We start from the raw sequence: 13,100 nt of genomic DNA, 5'->3' as shown, positions 1-13,100 counted from the left end.
CCCTGCATTTTGGGAGGCCGAGGTGAGAGGATTCCTTGAGTCCAGGAGTTCAAGACTAGCCTGGGTAACATAGTGAGGCCTTGTCTCTATAAAAATTAACAAATTAGCCAGGCATGGTGGCATGCACCAGTAGTCGCAGCTACTTGGAAGGATGACAGGAAGATCACTTGAGCCCAGGAGGTTGAGGCAACAGTGAGCTGTGTTGATGCCACTGCACTCAAGCCAGGGTGACCAAGGAGGGTTCTGCCTCTAGCTAGCTAGCTAGGTAACTGACTAAACAATCTGGCCCTTTACCAAGAATGTTTGCTGGCTCCTGGGTTGGTAAGTTATTGACATACTACATAACTTCTTTTTGTTTTTTTGAGACAGAGTTTCACTCTCGTCGCCCAGGCTGAAGTGCAATGATGTAATCTCAGCTCACTGCAACCCCTGCCTCCCAGGTTCAAGTGATTCTCCTGCTTCAGCCTCCCAAGTAGCTGGGATTACAGGTGCATGTCACCACGCCTGGCTAATTTTTGTATTTTTAGTAGAGACGGGATTTCACCACATTGGCCAGGCTGGTGTCAAACTCCTGACCTCAGGTGATCCGCCTGCTTTGGCTTCCCAAACTTTTAAACTCCATTATGAGTGAGCTGTTTTAATGAGAAACTTCTTTAATAATAATACCAAGTGTAAGGCAGCAACACTGAATATGATCTCAAGTGGGTAAAAAGACAGGAAGTAAATGTGCCAAATAATAGTACATCTTGCAATACATACATATGTGTCTACATATGTGTATACATATACGTGAGTAAGGTTAGGGAGGGCTCTTTTTAATGAAGAGATACAAATTTTGCTTCTTGATAATTTTCCTTTTTTGCATTTAACTTGTATTTAGAATTGTAAATAAACTCATTTACAATATAGAACATACACAGAAAAAATTTTAAAAATCTTTCTAATTTTTCTAACTTCTGCAACAAGTACTTTTTTTTTTTTTTTTTTTTGACACAGTGTGTTGCTCTGTTGCTCAGACAGGAGTGCAGTGGCACAATCTTGGCTCTCTGTAACCTCTGCTTCCTGGGTTCAAGTGATTCTCCTGAGTAGTTGAGATTATAGGTGCCTGCCACCATGACCAGCTAATTTTTTTTACTTTTAGTAGAGATGGGGTTTCACTGTGTTACAGGCTGGTCTCGAACTGTTGACCTCAGGTGATCTGCCCACCTTGGCCTCCCAAAGTGCTGGGATTACAGGCATGAGTGGCCACATCCAGCCAACAAGTACATTTTTATAATTGGGGTAAGAGTTACTACAAAAGACATTACTGTAGGCCCGGTGCTGTTCTCAACACTTAATGACCTGTTAATCTTCACAGCTATGCCATGAGACAGGAACTATTATCATTAGCAGTATAAGATGAGAAACACTGACGCCCTTACAGTGAGTCAAGGGAGTAATAGCAATAATAATAATGAAAAAGAAACTTTGAGACCCAGAGAGGTTAAGTAATTTGTCTAAGGTCACACAGCTGGGAAGTGGCTGAGCTAGAATTTGAACCAGGCATTCTTGCTCCAGAGCCTGTGTTCTACACAGTATTGCCTGACATTCTTTTTAAAAAGTATTCCAGGAACCAGGCACGGTAGCTCACGCCTGTAATCCCAGAGTTTTGGGAGGCCAAGGCAGGCAGATCACCTGAGGTCAGGAGTTCAAGACCAGCTTGGCCAACATGTTGAAACCCCATTTTTACTAAAACTACAAAAGTTAGCCAGGCATGGTGGCGCCTGCCTGTAATCATCCCTTGGCAGTCCCACCCCTGCTGGCCTCCCTCCCTGATTCTCTTCCAGACTCGCTGCCCTGAAGACACACTGGCCGCTTTTTCAAGGCCACACTAATGCCTGCCCCAGGGCCTTTGCACTGGGTGTTTCCCCTGCCAGTAACACTCTTCCCTGGGACATCCACCTAACTCCCTCCCTTGATCCTTTAAAGTGTCCTTCAATGGGACCCCTCAGAGGCCACCTTCCCGGGCCCCCCTGTCCAGACAAGTGCCCCCATCGGGGCCCCTAACCCATTGACTTTGCCAGCACACTCACTGGCGGCTGCCGTTCTTGTGTGTGGTGGTCCTGTGCCTCCTCTCTAGGATATAGCTACTCAGGAGGCTGAGGCAGGAGAATCACTTGAACCTGGGAGGCAGAGGTTGCAGTGAGCTGAGATTGTGCCGCTGCACTCCAGCCTGGGTGACAGAGCGAGACTCTGTCTGAAAAAAAAAAAAAAAAAAGTCTACCAGGGGTTCTCAGCTGGGGCAGTTTTGACCCCGCAGGAGATATTTGGTAATATGTGCAGAAATATTTGATTGTTGGTAGAGGTTACTGGCATCTAGCGGACAGGGACCCAGGATGCAGCGAAACATCCTATAATGCACAAGATAGTCCCCCACATAAGATAATCTGACCCCAAATGTCAGTAGTGCTGAGGTGGAGAAACCCTGGTCTACACAGCACTGCCTCACAGGATTCCTGTCTACATGGTGCCTTTATTCAGAAGAAATCAGAGAAGTGCTTTCTTTGCTCGTGTGGCAGCCGTGGGCACCCATGCCCAGGGCCCTCTGGGTGTCCACTGACCAGTGTCGCCTGCTTACCTCTCTCTGCAGTGTCGTACACCTGGGGCTGGCGGCTGTGCACTGAAGTGACCTGGCCGGTGCCTGGCCAGCCCTACCTGCTCTCATTGCCTGTGTTCACGGCCGTGACGCTGCAGAAGCGGGACCCGGGGCTCCGACAGTATCTGCTGGAAGCTGCCTATACCCTGCAGCCCCAGGTGGGCCCTAGGGAACAGCCCTGTCTTTCTCAGCCATGTTGTGGGTCTCCTTAGGTCAGCACTGGGCTCACCCAAAAGGATGTGGGGCTCCTCTGTGGCGCTGTTGGGCTGTGCTGCTCTTGCTGTAGGTTTCTTCTGGACCCTGGCACATACTGATTCTCTGGGGCTGTATGACGCATTAACTCTGAATCAGTCTTCAGATCTCATTTCAGAGGTCACTTCCTCAAGGAAGCCTGCCTTGGTTACCCCAGAGCACATCATATTCTTTTGTGACTTGCTTTAAGACATCCACGTTTCTTCCTTTTTGATCACTTCTGTTTCTCAGTGAAGCTAGTTAGTTAATGCCTGTCTGCCCTACTGGTGACTCAGTTCCTGGGAGTAGATTCAGGGTTTGTTTTACTTACCCCTGTGTCATCAGCATCTGGTCCAGAGGAGGCACTCGGCGGCCTCCTGTCTGATCCCCCAGCTCCTGCTCTGGTCTCCTTACCATCTTAACCAGCAGCCAGATGGGCCCTCTGAAATCCTAGCTGGATCGTGTCCCTCCTCTGTATGGACTGCCCCGCTATGGCTCCTGTTACCCTTAGAGTAAGACCCACAGGCCCTTGGTAGTCCCGCCCCTGCTGGCCTCCTTCCCTGACTCTCCTCCAGACTCACTGCCCTGAAGACACACTGGCCCCTTTTTCAAGGCCATGCACATGCCTGCCCCAGGACCACTGCACTGAGTGTTTCCTCTGCCGGGAACACTCTTCCCCGGCACATCCACCTAACTCCCTCCCTCGCTCCTTTCAAGTGTCCTTCAATGGGAACCCTCAGAGGCTGCCTTCCCAGGCCCCCCTGACTAGACCATTGCCCCAGTCAGGGCCCCTAAACCACTGACTTTGCCAGCACACACACCGGGGGTTGCTGTCTTACCATTCTTGTGTCTGGTGGTCCTGTGCCTCTCTAGGACGCAGGCTCCATGTGGTCGGGGACTCTGCATGTCTCATGCTCAGTCATCTTCCACTCAGCAGCACGTCTCTGTTGGTGTTGAACAAATGTACACTGCCGTGGGATTTCAGAACGGGGCCTGTGGCTGAGGCTGCACTTTCCTGAAAAGAGACCCAAGCCCTTGGACTGGGGTACAAGTGATTTATTAAGAAAAGGCTCTGGGGGACCCAGTAAGAGCGGAGAAATTAGGACAGGCTGGAGGAAGATGCTGAGAGGGGTGCAGTTTCAGGTGAAGTTGCAGCCTCAGCCTGGCCCCACGGGGAGCCCCGGAGCAAGAGGCACTTGCACAGTGTGTTCCCTTCTGGGCTAGGGTGCTGGGAGTTTTGGCTGCAGTGCTGGAGGGCAATGTTCTGGAGCCCTTAGGTGACAGCCAAGAAGTGCAGAGCTTGCAGGAGCTGGGGGACAAGGACACAAAGCTGGTTAAAAGGATGGGAGAGGCCGGGTGCAGTGGCTCATGCCTGTAATCCCAGCACTTTGGGAGGCCAAGGCAGGTGGACCACTTGAGGTCAGGAGTTCAAGACCAGCCTGGCCAACATGGTGAAACCCCGTCTCTACTAAAAATAACAAAACAAAAACATTAGCCAGGCTTGTTGGCGCATACCTGTAATCCCAGCTGCGCAGGAGGCTGAGGCAAGAAAATCACTTGAACCTGGGAGGCAGAGGTTGCAGTGAGCCAAGATCATGCCCCGGCACTCCAGCCTGGGCAACAGGGTGGGACTCGGTCTCAAAACAAAAAATGATGGGAGGGGTTTGTGCAGGATGCCAGGGGTATGCCCTGCAGCTGCTTCTCCCTGGCCATTTGCTGAATAAATTGTGACCCTGTGGGCGTGGACCTGGGCTGTGCTGCAGAGCTTTACACTTCTGCAGCCGATTTTCAAGCCCGAGAAACTCCTGATTGGGGAATTGTGAGGACAACAGTGCAAATGTCTGAAGGGCGGAGGTGGAGGCTGTCAATCTTGAGGACTCTGCTGTTTCTAGAAGGACAGCTGGTTCCCTCAAGAAGCCACAGCCCACATCTTCATGGGCACGCCGGGGTCAGAAGTGCCAAGGGATGTCGGGGTGGACGTCAGCTACAGCTTGCCCCAGAGCAAGTTCCGGCTCAAGCTTCTCCATCCCAAGAAGAAAATCGAGCTGGATGGTAATGTCAACGTCCCTCCCTGCTCATTGCGCCCCTGACTCGGTGCCACACCCAGGGCTGGGCCCCTACAGTGAGCTGGCTCATAGGTTTGTCTGTGACTTCCTGAGGTCAGCACTAAATCCAGCCCCATTTTACAGGTGCTGCATCTTAGGGTCAGAGATGAAAAAATGGGCAGGCGGTCCTCCCAGGGCAATGGAGGGGCCAGATCCAGATGTTGAACACTTGTCTCTAAACTCTCGTTTTGTACCCCCAGGAAAGATGGAGGCTCTTGGGAGTGCCCACGTGGGTCACTTGGAGTTGGTACTGGATGACAGGGATGTCTACTACATCAAGGTTTGCTCCACACCCTTGGCCCACGTGTGTCTGCACCTGCCACCTCCCCAGGGATTTCCTGCCCGGGTCCCAGAGCCCTGTTAACTATTGCCACCACCTCTGGGATCTTCCCTTTCTACCTGCCAGTTAACAAGTGTTAGTTCTGTTACCCAGAAATGTATAAAGAAGAAAAAAATGGGCTCAAATTCCACCGTCATTGATGTTAAAAATGGATATTAATTACACAAAAACATGCTTTTAAGAATTCAGGTGGGATGCAGTGGCTCACGCCTGTAATCCCAGCATGTTGGGAGGTCGAAGTGGGTGGATTACTTGAAGTCAGCAGTTCGAGACCAGCCTGGCCAAATGGTGAAACCCCACCTCTGATAAAAATACAAAAATTAGCCGGGTGTGGTGGTGGGTGCCTGTAATCCAAGCTACTTGGGAGACTGAGGCAGAAGAGTCACTTGAACTCAGGAGGCGGAGGTTTCAGTGAGCTGAGGTTGTGCCACTGCATTCCAGCCTGGGAGACAGTGCAAGACTCTGTCTCAAAATAAATACATAAATAAAAATAAAAGCCAGGTACAATGGCTTATACCTGTAATTACAGAAAGTTAGGAGGCTAAGGTGAGAGGATCACTTGAGGCTAGGAGTTTGAGATAAACCTGGGCAACATAGCAAGACCCGGTCTCTACAAAACATTTTAAAAGGTTACCCAGGCACAGTGGCGTATGCCTGTAGTCTCAACTACTCAGGAGGCCGAGGCAAGAGGACCGCTGGAGCCCAGAAGGTTGAGGCTGCAGTGAGCCATGCTTGTGCCACTACACTCCAGCCTGGGCGACAAAGTAAGACCCTGTCTCTCAAAAAGAGAATTCAGAATAGAGAAAGGTATAAATTGTAAGTTAAAGCATTCCGCATCCCAAATTTCCTGCAGAAGTATTGATGCACGTCCCGAGAAATCTGTATTAATTTCCCAGAGCTGCCTTAACAAAGTACCCTAACTGTGTGGCTTCAGCTACAGGGATTTATTCTCACAGTTCTGGAGGCCAGGAGTCTGAAATGGAGGTTTTTGTTTTTGTTTTTGTTTTCCCCCCCACTGTGAAGGCTGTCAAGGAGGATCTGTCCCAGGTCTCGCTCCTGGATTCTAGAAACCTCCAGAGCTCCTTGGCTTGGAGATGGTCTTCTGTCTCTTTCTTCACATAATCTTCCCTTTGTAGGTGTCTGATGTCCACACATCTCCTTTTTATAGGGACATCAGGCACACGGGATTAGGGTTCACCCTCATCACCTCAGCTTAGCTTAATCATATGTGAAGACCCTATTTCCAGATGAGGTCACATTCACAGATACTGCGGCTTAGGGTTTCAGCATCTTGCAGGGAGACACAGTGCAACCCGTAACACTATAGATTTGCAAATATTTTTAGTTTGGGTTTCTGGGTTTTATTTCTTCTTTTTCATATCAGGTGGGTGATGTGATGATGTAACAAGTTTTGAGGGAGGCACACATTGTACAATAGCATGAAAACCCAATTTTCATGCTTAGGTTTTGTTTTTTTATTTTTATTTTCTTTTTTTGAGGCAGGGTCTTGCTCTGTCGCTCAGGCTGGAGTGCAGAGGTGCAAACATGGCTCCCTGCAGCCTGGACCTCCTGGGCTCCAGGGATCCTCCCACCTCAACCTCCCGAGTAGCTGGGACTACAGGCATGTGCCCCCGTGCTTGGCTATTTTTTTATATTTTTATAAAAATGGAGTCTCACTATGTTGCCCAGGCTGGTCTCAAACTCTTGGGCTCACACAATCTGCCCACCTTGGCCTCCCAAAGTGCTAGGATTACAGGCGTGAGCCTCCACTCCCAGTTTCCCAGTTTTTTTCTTTCTTTAAACCTGTAAGGACTTTTTTTTTTTTTTTTAACTCAAAAATATACCTTGGCAGCTGGGCGCCACGGCTCATGCCTGTAATCCCAACACCTGGGGAGGCCAAGGCGGATGGATCACTTGAGGCCAAGAGTTCAAGACCAGCCTGGCCAACATGGTGAAACCCCATCTCTATTGAAAATACAAAAAATTAGCTGGGTGTGGTGGTGGGCGCCTGTAATCCCAGCCACTCAGGAGGCGGAGGCAGGAGAATCACTTGAACCCAGGAGGCAGAGGTTGCAGTGAGATGATTTTGTACTACTGCACTTCAGTCTGGGTGGCAGAGCAAGACTCTGTCTCAAAAAAATATATGTATATGTGCATGTGTGCGCGCTTGTATATGTATATGTACATACACACACACGTAATACACATATATGTACATACACCGTGGCAATCTTTTTAGACCAGCACGTGCTGATACAATTTAAATTCTATTGTAGATTTCATTTAGATTAATTCAATCTAAATACTATTCTACAATTAAATAGGCAATGCATTTAAATGATTCAAAGTTCAAAAGCTATGAAAGGGTATAGAACTGACTCTCCCATATGGTACCCAGTGGCACACATGTTTATTGAAATCTAAGTGAGGTGGGGTGCGGTGACTCATGCCTATAATCCCAGCACTTTGGGAGGCTGAGGGAGATGGCTCACCTGAGGTCAGGAGTTCGAGACCAGCCTGACCAACTTGGCGAAACCCCATCTCTACCAAAAATACAAAAAGTAGCCAGGTGTGGTGGTGGGCTCCTGTAATCCCAGCTACTTGGGAAGCTGAGGCAGGAGTATTGCTTGAACCTGTGGGGGTGGGGGCGTGGAGGCTGCAGTGAACCAAGATCAGGCCAGTTCACTCCAGCCTGGGCAACAGAGCGAGACAATCTCAAAAGAAAAAAAAAACCTAAATGAATTAAAATTAAAGAAAATTAAAGATTTGTTTCTTTGGCTGCGTGGGCCACATTTCAGACACTCCAAAGCTTCACGCCGCCCTGAAACATTGCCCTTGTTACAGAAAGTTCTATTGGTCAGTGCTAGTGTAGCCTTAAAACTTCTCTCCCGCCCCTCCTGAAAGCCAACCACTGTTAGGGTTTTACTGGTGATTCGTTTCTGAGATGATCTATGTACACAGTCAGCACATGGAGTTAATATATCCACTTTAAAGAAAATAAGTGCCTCCTGTGTAGCACGAATGACTGTGTAATAGTCCGTGGAATGGAATTTGTTCAGCTAGTTTAATAATGAAGGGCTCTTGAGTTTTTGCCAGGTTTCTACTCTTACAAATATTCTGCCGTGAACACCATTTTCTCTGCAGAGTAAATTCTTAACAATGGAATTGCCTGGCCACAAGGTTTATATGTTTTTTCTCTTTTCTTTCCTTCCTTTCTTTTCTCTCCCTCTCTTTCCCTCCGTCTATTCCCTTTCTCTTCCCACCTCTTTCCCACACTTTCCCCCATGTCTTCTCCCTGTCTCTTTGCCTGTCTCTCTTTTCCCTCTCTGCCCACCCCCCGCCTTCTCTTTCTTTTATAAGATCTTCTACTGTGCAGTGGCATGATCCTAGATCACTGCAGCCTCAAATCCCTGGGCTCAAGCAATCCTCCTGCCTCAGTCTCCCAAGTAGCTGGGACTACGGCCTGTGCCACCATGCACTTCTATTTTTCTTTATTTTTTTTCTTTTTCTTTTTCTTTTCTTTCTTTCTTTCTTTTTTTTTTTTTTTTTTTTTTTTTTTTTTTTTTTTTTTTTTTGTGAAGCTGAGGTCTTACTATGTTGTCTAGGCTTGTTTTCATCTTAGTAGGTGCTTTCCTAGGGTTCTTACCCAAGGGTACCTGGTCAAAACTTAGTCACTTGAAGCCCCTGTCATTCTGTTGAAGTTTTGTGTCTGCCCTCCATCCTGCGGAGAAGGTTTAAAACTTCCATCTCCTTTTCAAGCAGATCTGTGACTTCAAAAAGTGTACAAAAGTTGGGAGGCTGAGGTGGGAGGATCACTTGAGGTCAGGAATTTGGGACCAGCCTGGCCAAGATGGTGAAACCCTGTCTCTACTAATAATACAAAAATTAGCTGGTCATGGTGGCGCACGCCTGTAGTCCCAGCTTCTTGGGAGGCTGAGGAAGGAGAATTGCTTGAATCTGGGAGGGGGAGGTTCCAGTAAGTCAAGATCGTGCCACTGCACTAGAGCCAGGGTACAAATAGCAGTTTTAGACTTAATCCCACCAGGCATGATTGCTGGGTACCTTTGGCAGTGGATCTCCTGATTCTGCCTCAGTTCCCAGTGTCTGGCCTGTAGTGGAGTATCTGAAGCTGGAGCTGGATCTCTTGCTGCAAAAATACATTCTCTACTTCTAGCTGTGCCGTCAGCCTGGGTTGGGGGAAGATCTAGGTCAGGGGAGAGCTGTCCTCCTCCTAAAGCCTCACCTGCCTGATGGCTGAGACTTATGCCTCATTTCCAGAATTACCAGGGGCCCTCGAACTTCTAGTTGTTTGTTAAATGTACAAGCACAAATTGTCTCTACCTCCTTGCGGACCTTCCTGCTGGTCCCTATAGAGCTGTCTGCAGCCTGGAAATGTTTGTCTTTGGAGAAATTCTAGTTCCACCTGCCCCAGACTCATCACAATTACGGTAACAGCTGGAGCTCTGGAATTCCAGAACTTCCTGGAGCCTGTTTCAGCAGATATGAGGTCCCCCCTTCAAGTCCTCTCTGTAACCCCATACAAGATGAAGAAACTGAGGCTGATGAGGTCATGAATGCAAAGTGCCAGAGCTTGGGTTCAACTTGTCTCAAAGCTTATGGGATTTAAGATTGGGTTAGGGAAGAGTGTTCTGTTCCGTGTCCCCTCCTGCTAGTGTGCAGGGATTGGGTCCTGGGTTGCCTGGAGACCCCCAGGTTACGCCTGCTGACCTGACACATTTACAACTAGTGTTCTCTTTAACTGCGAAGTGTTCTGGTTTGGGTGAGAAATTCTGTGTTCACCCTGTTCACGTGCACCTTGAGGAAGCTGTGACGAGCACCACACAGCCTCTGGTCCAGACTGGAGAAAGCCATCGCTAGAATATGCCTGCCAGCAGGAAAAGCTGGGAGCAGAGTGGAGAGCCAGCATCTGCTTCTGTAAAAAGAGAAGGAGAAGGGTGTGTCTCTAGTCATGTATGCACGCATGTACATCCATACATATGTAACATACCCATACACATGTTCATACACATACATGTCCATACACACGCCCATGTTTACACACATGAACATCCACATGTAGACACATCTGTATATACATTCATATATACACACATTCATATATACACACATCCATATATATACATATCTGTACACATGTCTATACAAAGGCCATATTCACATCCATATTCACATACGTCCATATTCACATCCAACATATTCACATATCTGTATTCACACAATCCACATGTAGACATATCTGCATATATTCGTATAAACACATCCATATATCCACTTTACACATAGATATGTTCATACATACACATGTCCGTACACACGTCTACATGCAGACACATCCATGTACAAACACATTTGTACATACATCTGTGTGCACATCCAACAGAGAAAGTTCTGGCCTCACTGGCCTTCGCAAGGACTTTGGATTGTACCATAAGAAAGGCTAGTGTACCATCATTCGACATGTCTGGTTGGCATGTGGAGATCAGTTGCTAGTGGCAGGATGGGAGCTGGGAGAGTCAGGATGACATTGCATATACACATCCAAATGTAGGCATATCTGTATGCACATTTATATACACACATCCATATATATACATACCTGTTCACATGTCCATCCACACATGTCCATATACATCCGTATTCACACAATCCATGTGTGGACATATCTGTATGCATTCATATACATGCATTTATATATACACCTCTTTACACATATCCATACACATACGTGTCCATACATGTCCATATTCACACACACGAACATCCACATGTAGAGACATCTGGATATACGTTCATATATACATATCCGTATAAACACATATCTGTATGCATATCTACACACACATCCATATATACATATCTCTTCACATGTCCGTACACACATCCGTATTCACACAGTCCACATACAGACATATCTGTATGCATACATTCATATATATACATTCATATATATATATATCTCTTTACACATCCGTATACATACGTTCATACACACACATGTCCATACACATCTACATACACATCCATGTACAAACACATTCGTAGATACACCTGGGTGCACCCCCATGTCTGTATACATGCACGTCTGTACACAGCCCTGTATACACACATCCACACACATTCATACACACACATTTGTGGGGAGCAGGGAAAGAGCGTTAAGTAGTGGCAGTCTGCTAATAGCGAGTGTGGCTTTGACGTCTTTTGGGTAAACTGACCAGCTGTGGCCATCAGAGGGGTGTGGGGTTGGGGGACTGCAGGTTGGCAGGGCCATGAAAGATTATATTTGCAGTTGCCCATGGCTTTTCCGGAGAATCTTCTCTGTGCGGCCGTGGAGTGTGTAGTGAGCTGTCCCCATGGTCTATCTGCCAGTGTCTTCCCATGGCCAGGTCTGCACCACTGACCGAAAGAGAAAATTCTGGCCTCGCTGGCCTTCTCAAGGACTTTGGATTGTACCGTAAGAAAGGCTAGTGTGCCATCATTCGACGTGTCTGTTTGCTATGTGGAGATCAGTTGCCAGCGGCGGGATGGGAGCCGGGAGAGCCAGGAGGACGTTGCATTGAGACAGGCTGATGACTGGGGCTCCAGCTGGTGAGGCAGCAGAGGTGGCCGAAGTAGTTGATTCTAGACCCGTTCCATAGGGACAGTGGATTCCAGTTCCTGATGGATTGAAAGGGGGATGTCAAGGAGAGAAGACGAGTCCCTTGTATTTATGTCTAAGTTTGTAACACAGGTTTCTAATTTTGAGAAATCCAGAGTTTAAAAAATTGGGGAAGCGCTGGGCACAGTGGTTCATGCTTGTAATCCCAGCACTTTGGAAGGCCAGGACGGGTGGATCACTTGTGCTCAGGAGCTTGGGACCAGCCTCACCAACATAGTGAAACGCCGTCTCTACTAAAAATTAAAAAATTTGTCGGGTGTGGTGGCTCGTGCCTGTAATCCCAGCTACTCGGGAGGCTGAGGCAGGAGAATCGCTTGAACCTGGGAGGTGGAGGTTGCAGTGAGCCAGGATCCCACCAAGGCGCTCCAGCGTGGGACACAAAGTGAGACTCCATCTCAAGGAAAAACAAAAACTGGGGAAGGATCGGTGTAGAAGGCTGTTAGTTGGCTTGTCTCCCGCCCTGTCTGGTCCCAGCTCGTGTGGTCAGGGCTGGGCCTGCTGGTCAAGCCTGTCTTCCCAGGTGACACTGAAGCCTTTTCAGGGCTGGAGTGACCTGCAGCCAGCCGTGGGTGGTGAGGCCGAATGGTTCCAGGCGCAGCTGGAGGTGAAACTGGTGACGGGGGGCAGCCCCATCGTCTTTGCTGGGAACGTCACACGGCAGGTGGGCAGCAAGCTGGCCTTCTCCGCATCGCTGAGCCATCCACTGAGTGAGCAGGCCCACGTGACAGGTAGGAGATGAGACCCTTTCTGCGCCCTCTGCTCTGTGGCCAGGCTAAGGTGTGGTGGTCTAAGTGCCTCCTTGTGCTCCTCGTCACTCCCGCCTCTCTTAATATCAACATCCCATCTAAGGGCAGATTCAGGCTCCATGTGAGCCCACAGTACCTCCCCCAACTTCCAACTGCATCCACAAACCTTAAAATAGCAGCTTTTGGAGTGTTTTTATTCTGATCCATGATAAGAAACACATGTAACATTTCGACCTAAAATACACTGGGCATTTAAGACGGAGCAGGTGCTGGCCCTGGTGCTGGAGTTGGGGTGGTGGCGCCTGGGTATGCCTCTCATGGGTGTTGCAGAAGATTCCAAGGTAAGGACAGGAGCTGGGGCTGG

General features: G+C 48.4%; 1 protein-coding gene and 1 pseudogene across 1 annotated transcript in view; one reads left to right on the top strand and one right to left on the bottom strand.

Annotated features, from left to right (window-relative positions):
- Positions 1-13,100, top strand: part of LOC104667724 — a 152,532-nt gene that overhangs the window by 53,932 nt on the left and 85,500 nt on the right. Inside the window, exons 21-24 of the mRNA XM_030925148.1 lie at positions 2,630-2,793; positions 4,759-4,918; positions 5,172-5,251; positions 12,532-12,718. Of these exons, the coding sequence (XP_030781008.1) occupies positions 2,630-2,793; positions 4,759-4,918; positions 5,172-5,251; positions 12,532-12,718 (591 nt within the window). The remainder of the gene's footprint in view (positions 1-2,629; positions 2,794-4,758; positions 4,919-5,171; positions 5,252-12,531; positions 12,719-13,100) is intronic.
- Positions 6,690-6,778, bottom strand: LOC115895374 (annotated as a pseudogene).

The sequence above is a fragment of the Rhinopithecus roxellana genome, chromosome 20, assembly GCF_007565055.1.
Source record: "Rhinopithecus roxellana isolate Shanxi Qingling chromosome 20, ASM756505v1, whole genome shotgun sequence".
NCBI classification, from domain to species: Eukaryota; Metazoa; Chordata; class Mammalia; order Primates; family Cercopithecidae; genus Rhinopithecus; species Rhinopithecus roxellana.
The sequence above is the reverse complement of the archived record's forward strand: the minus strand, read 5'-3'. Positions and strand labels throughout refer to the sequence as shown.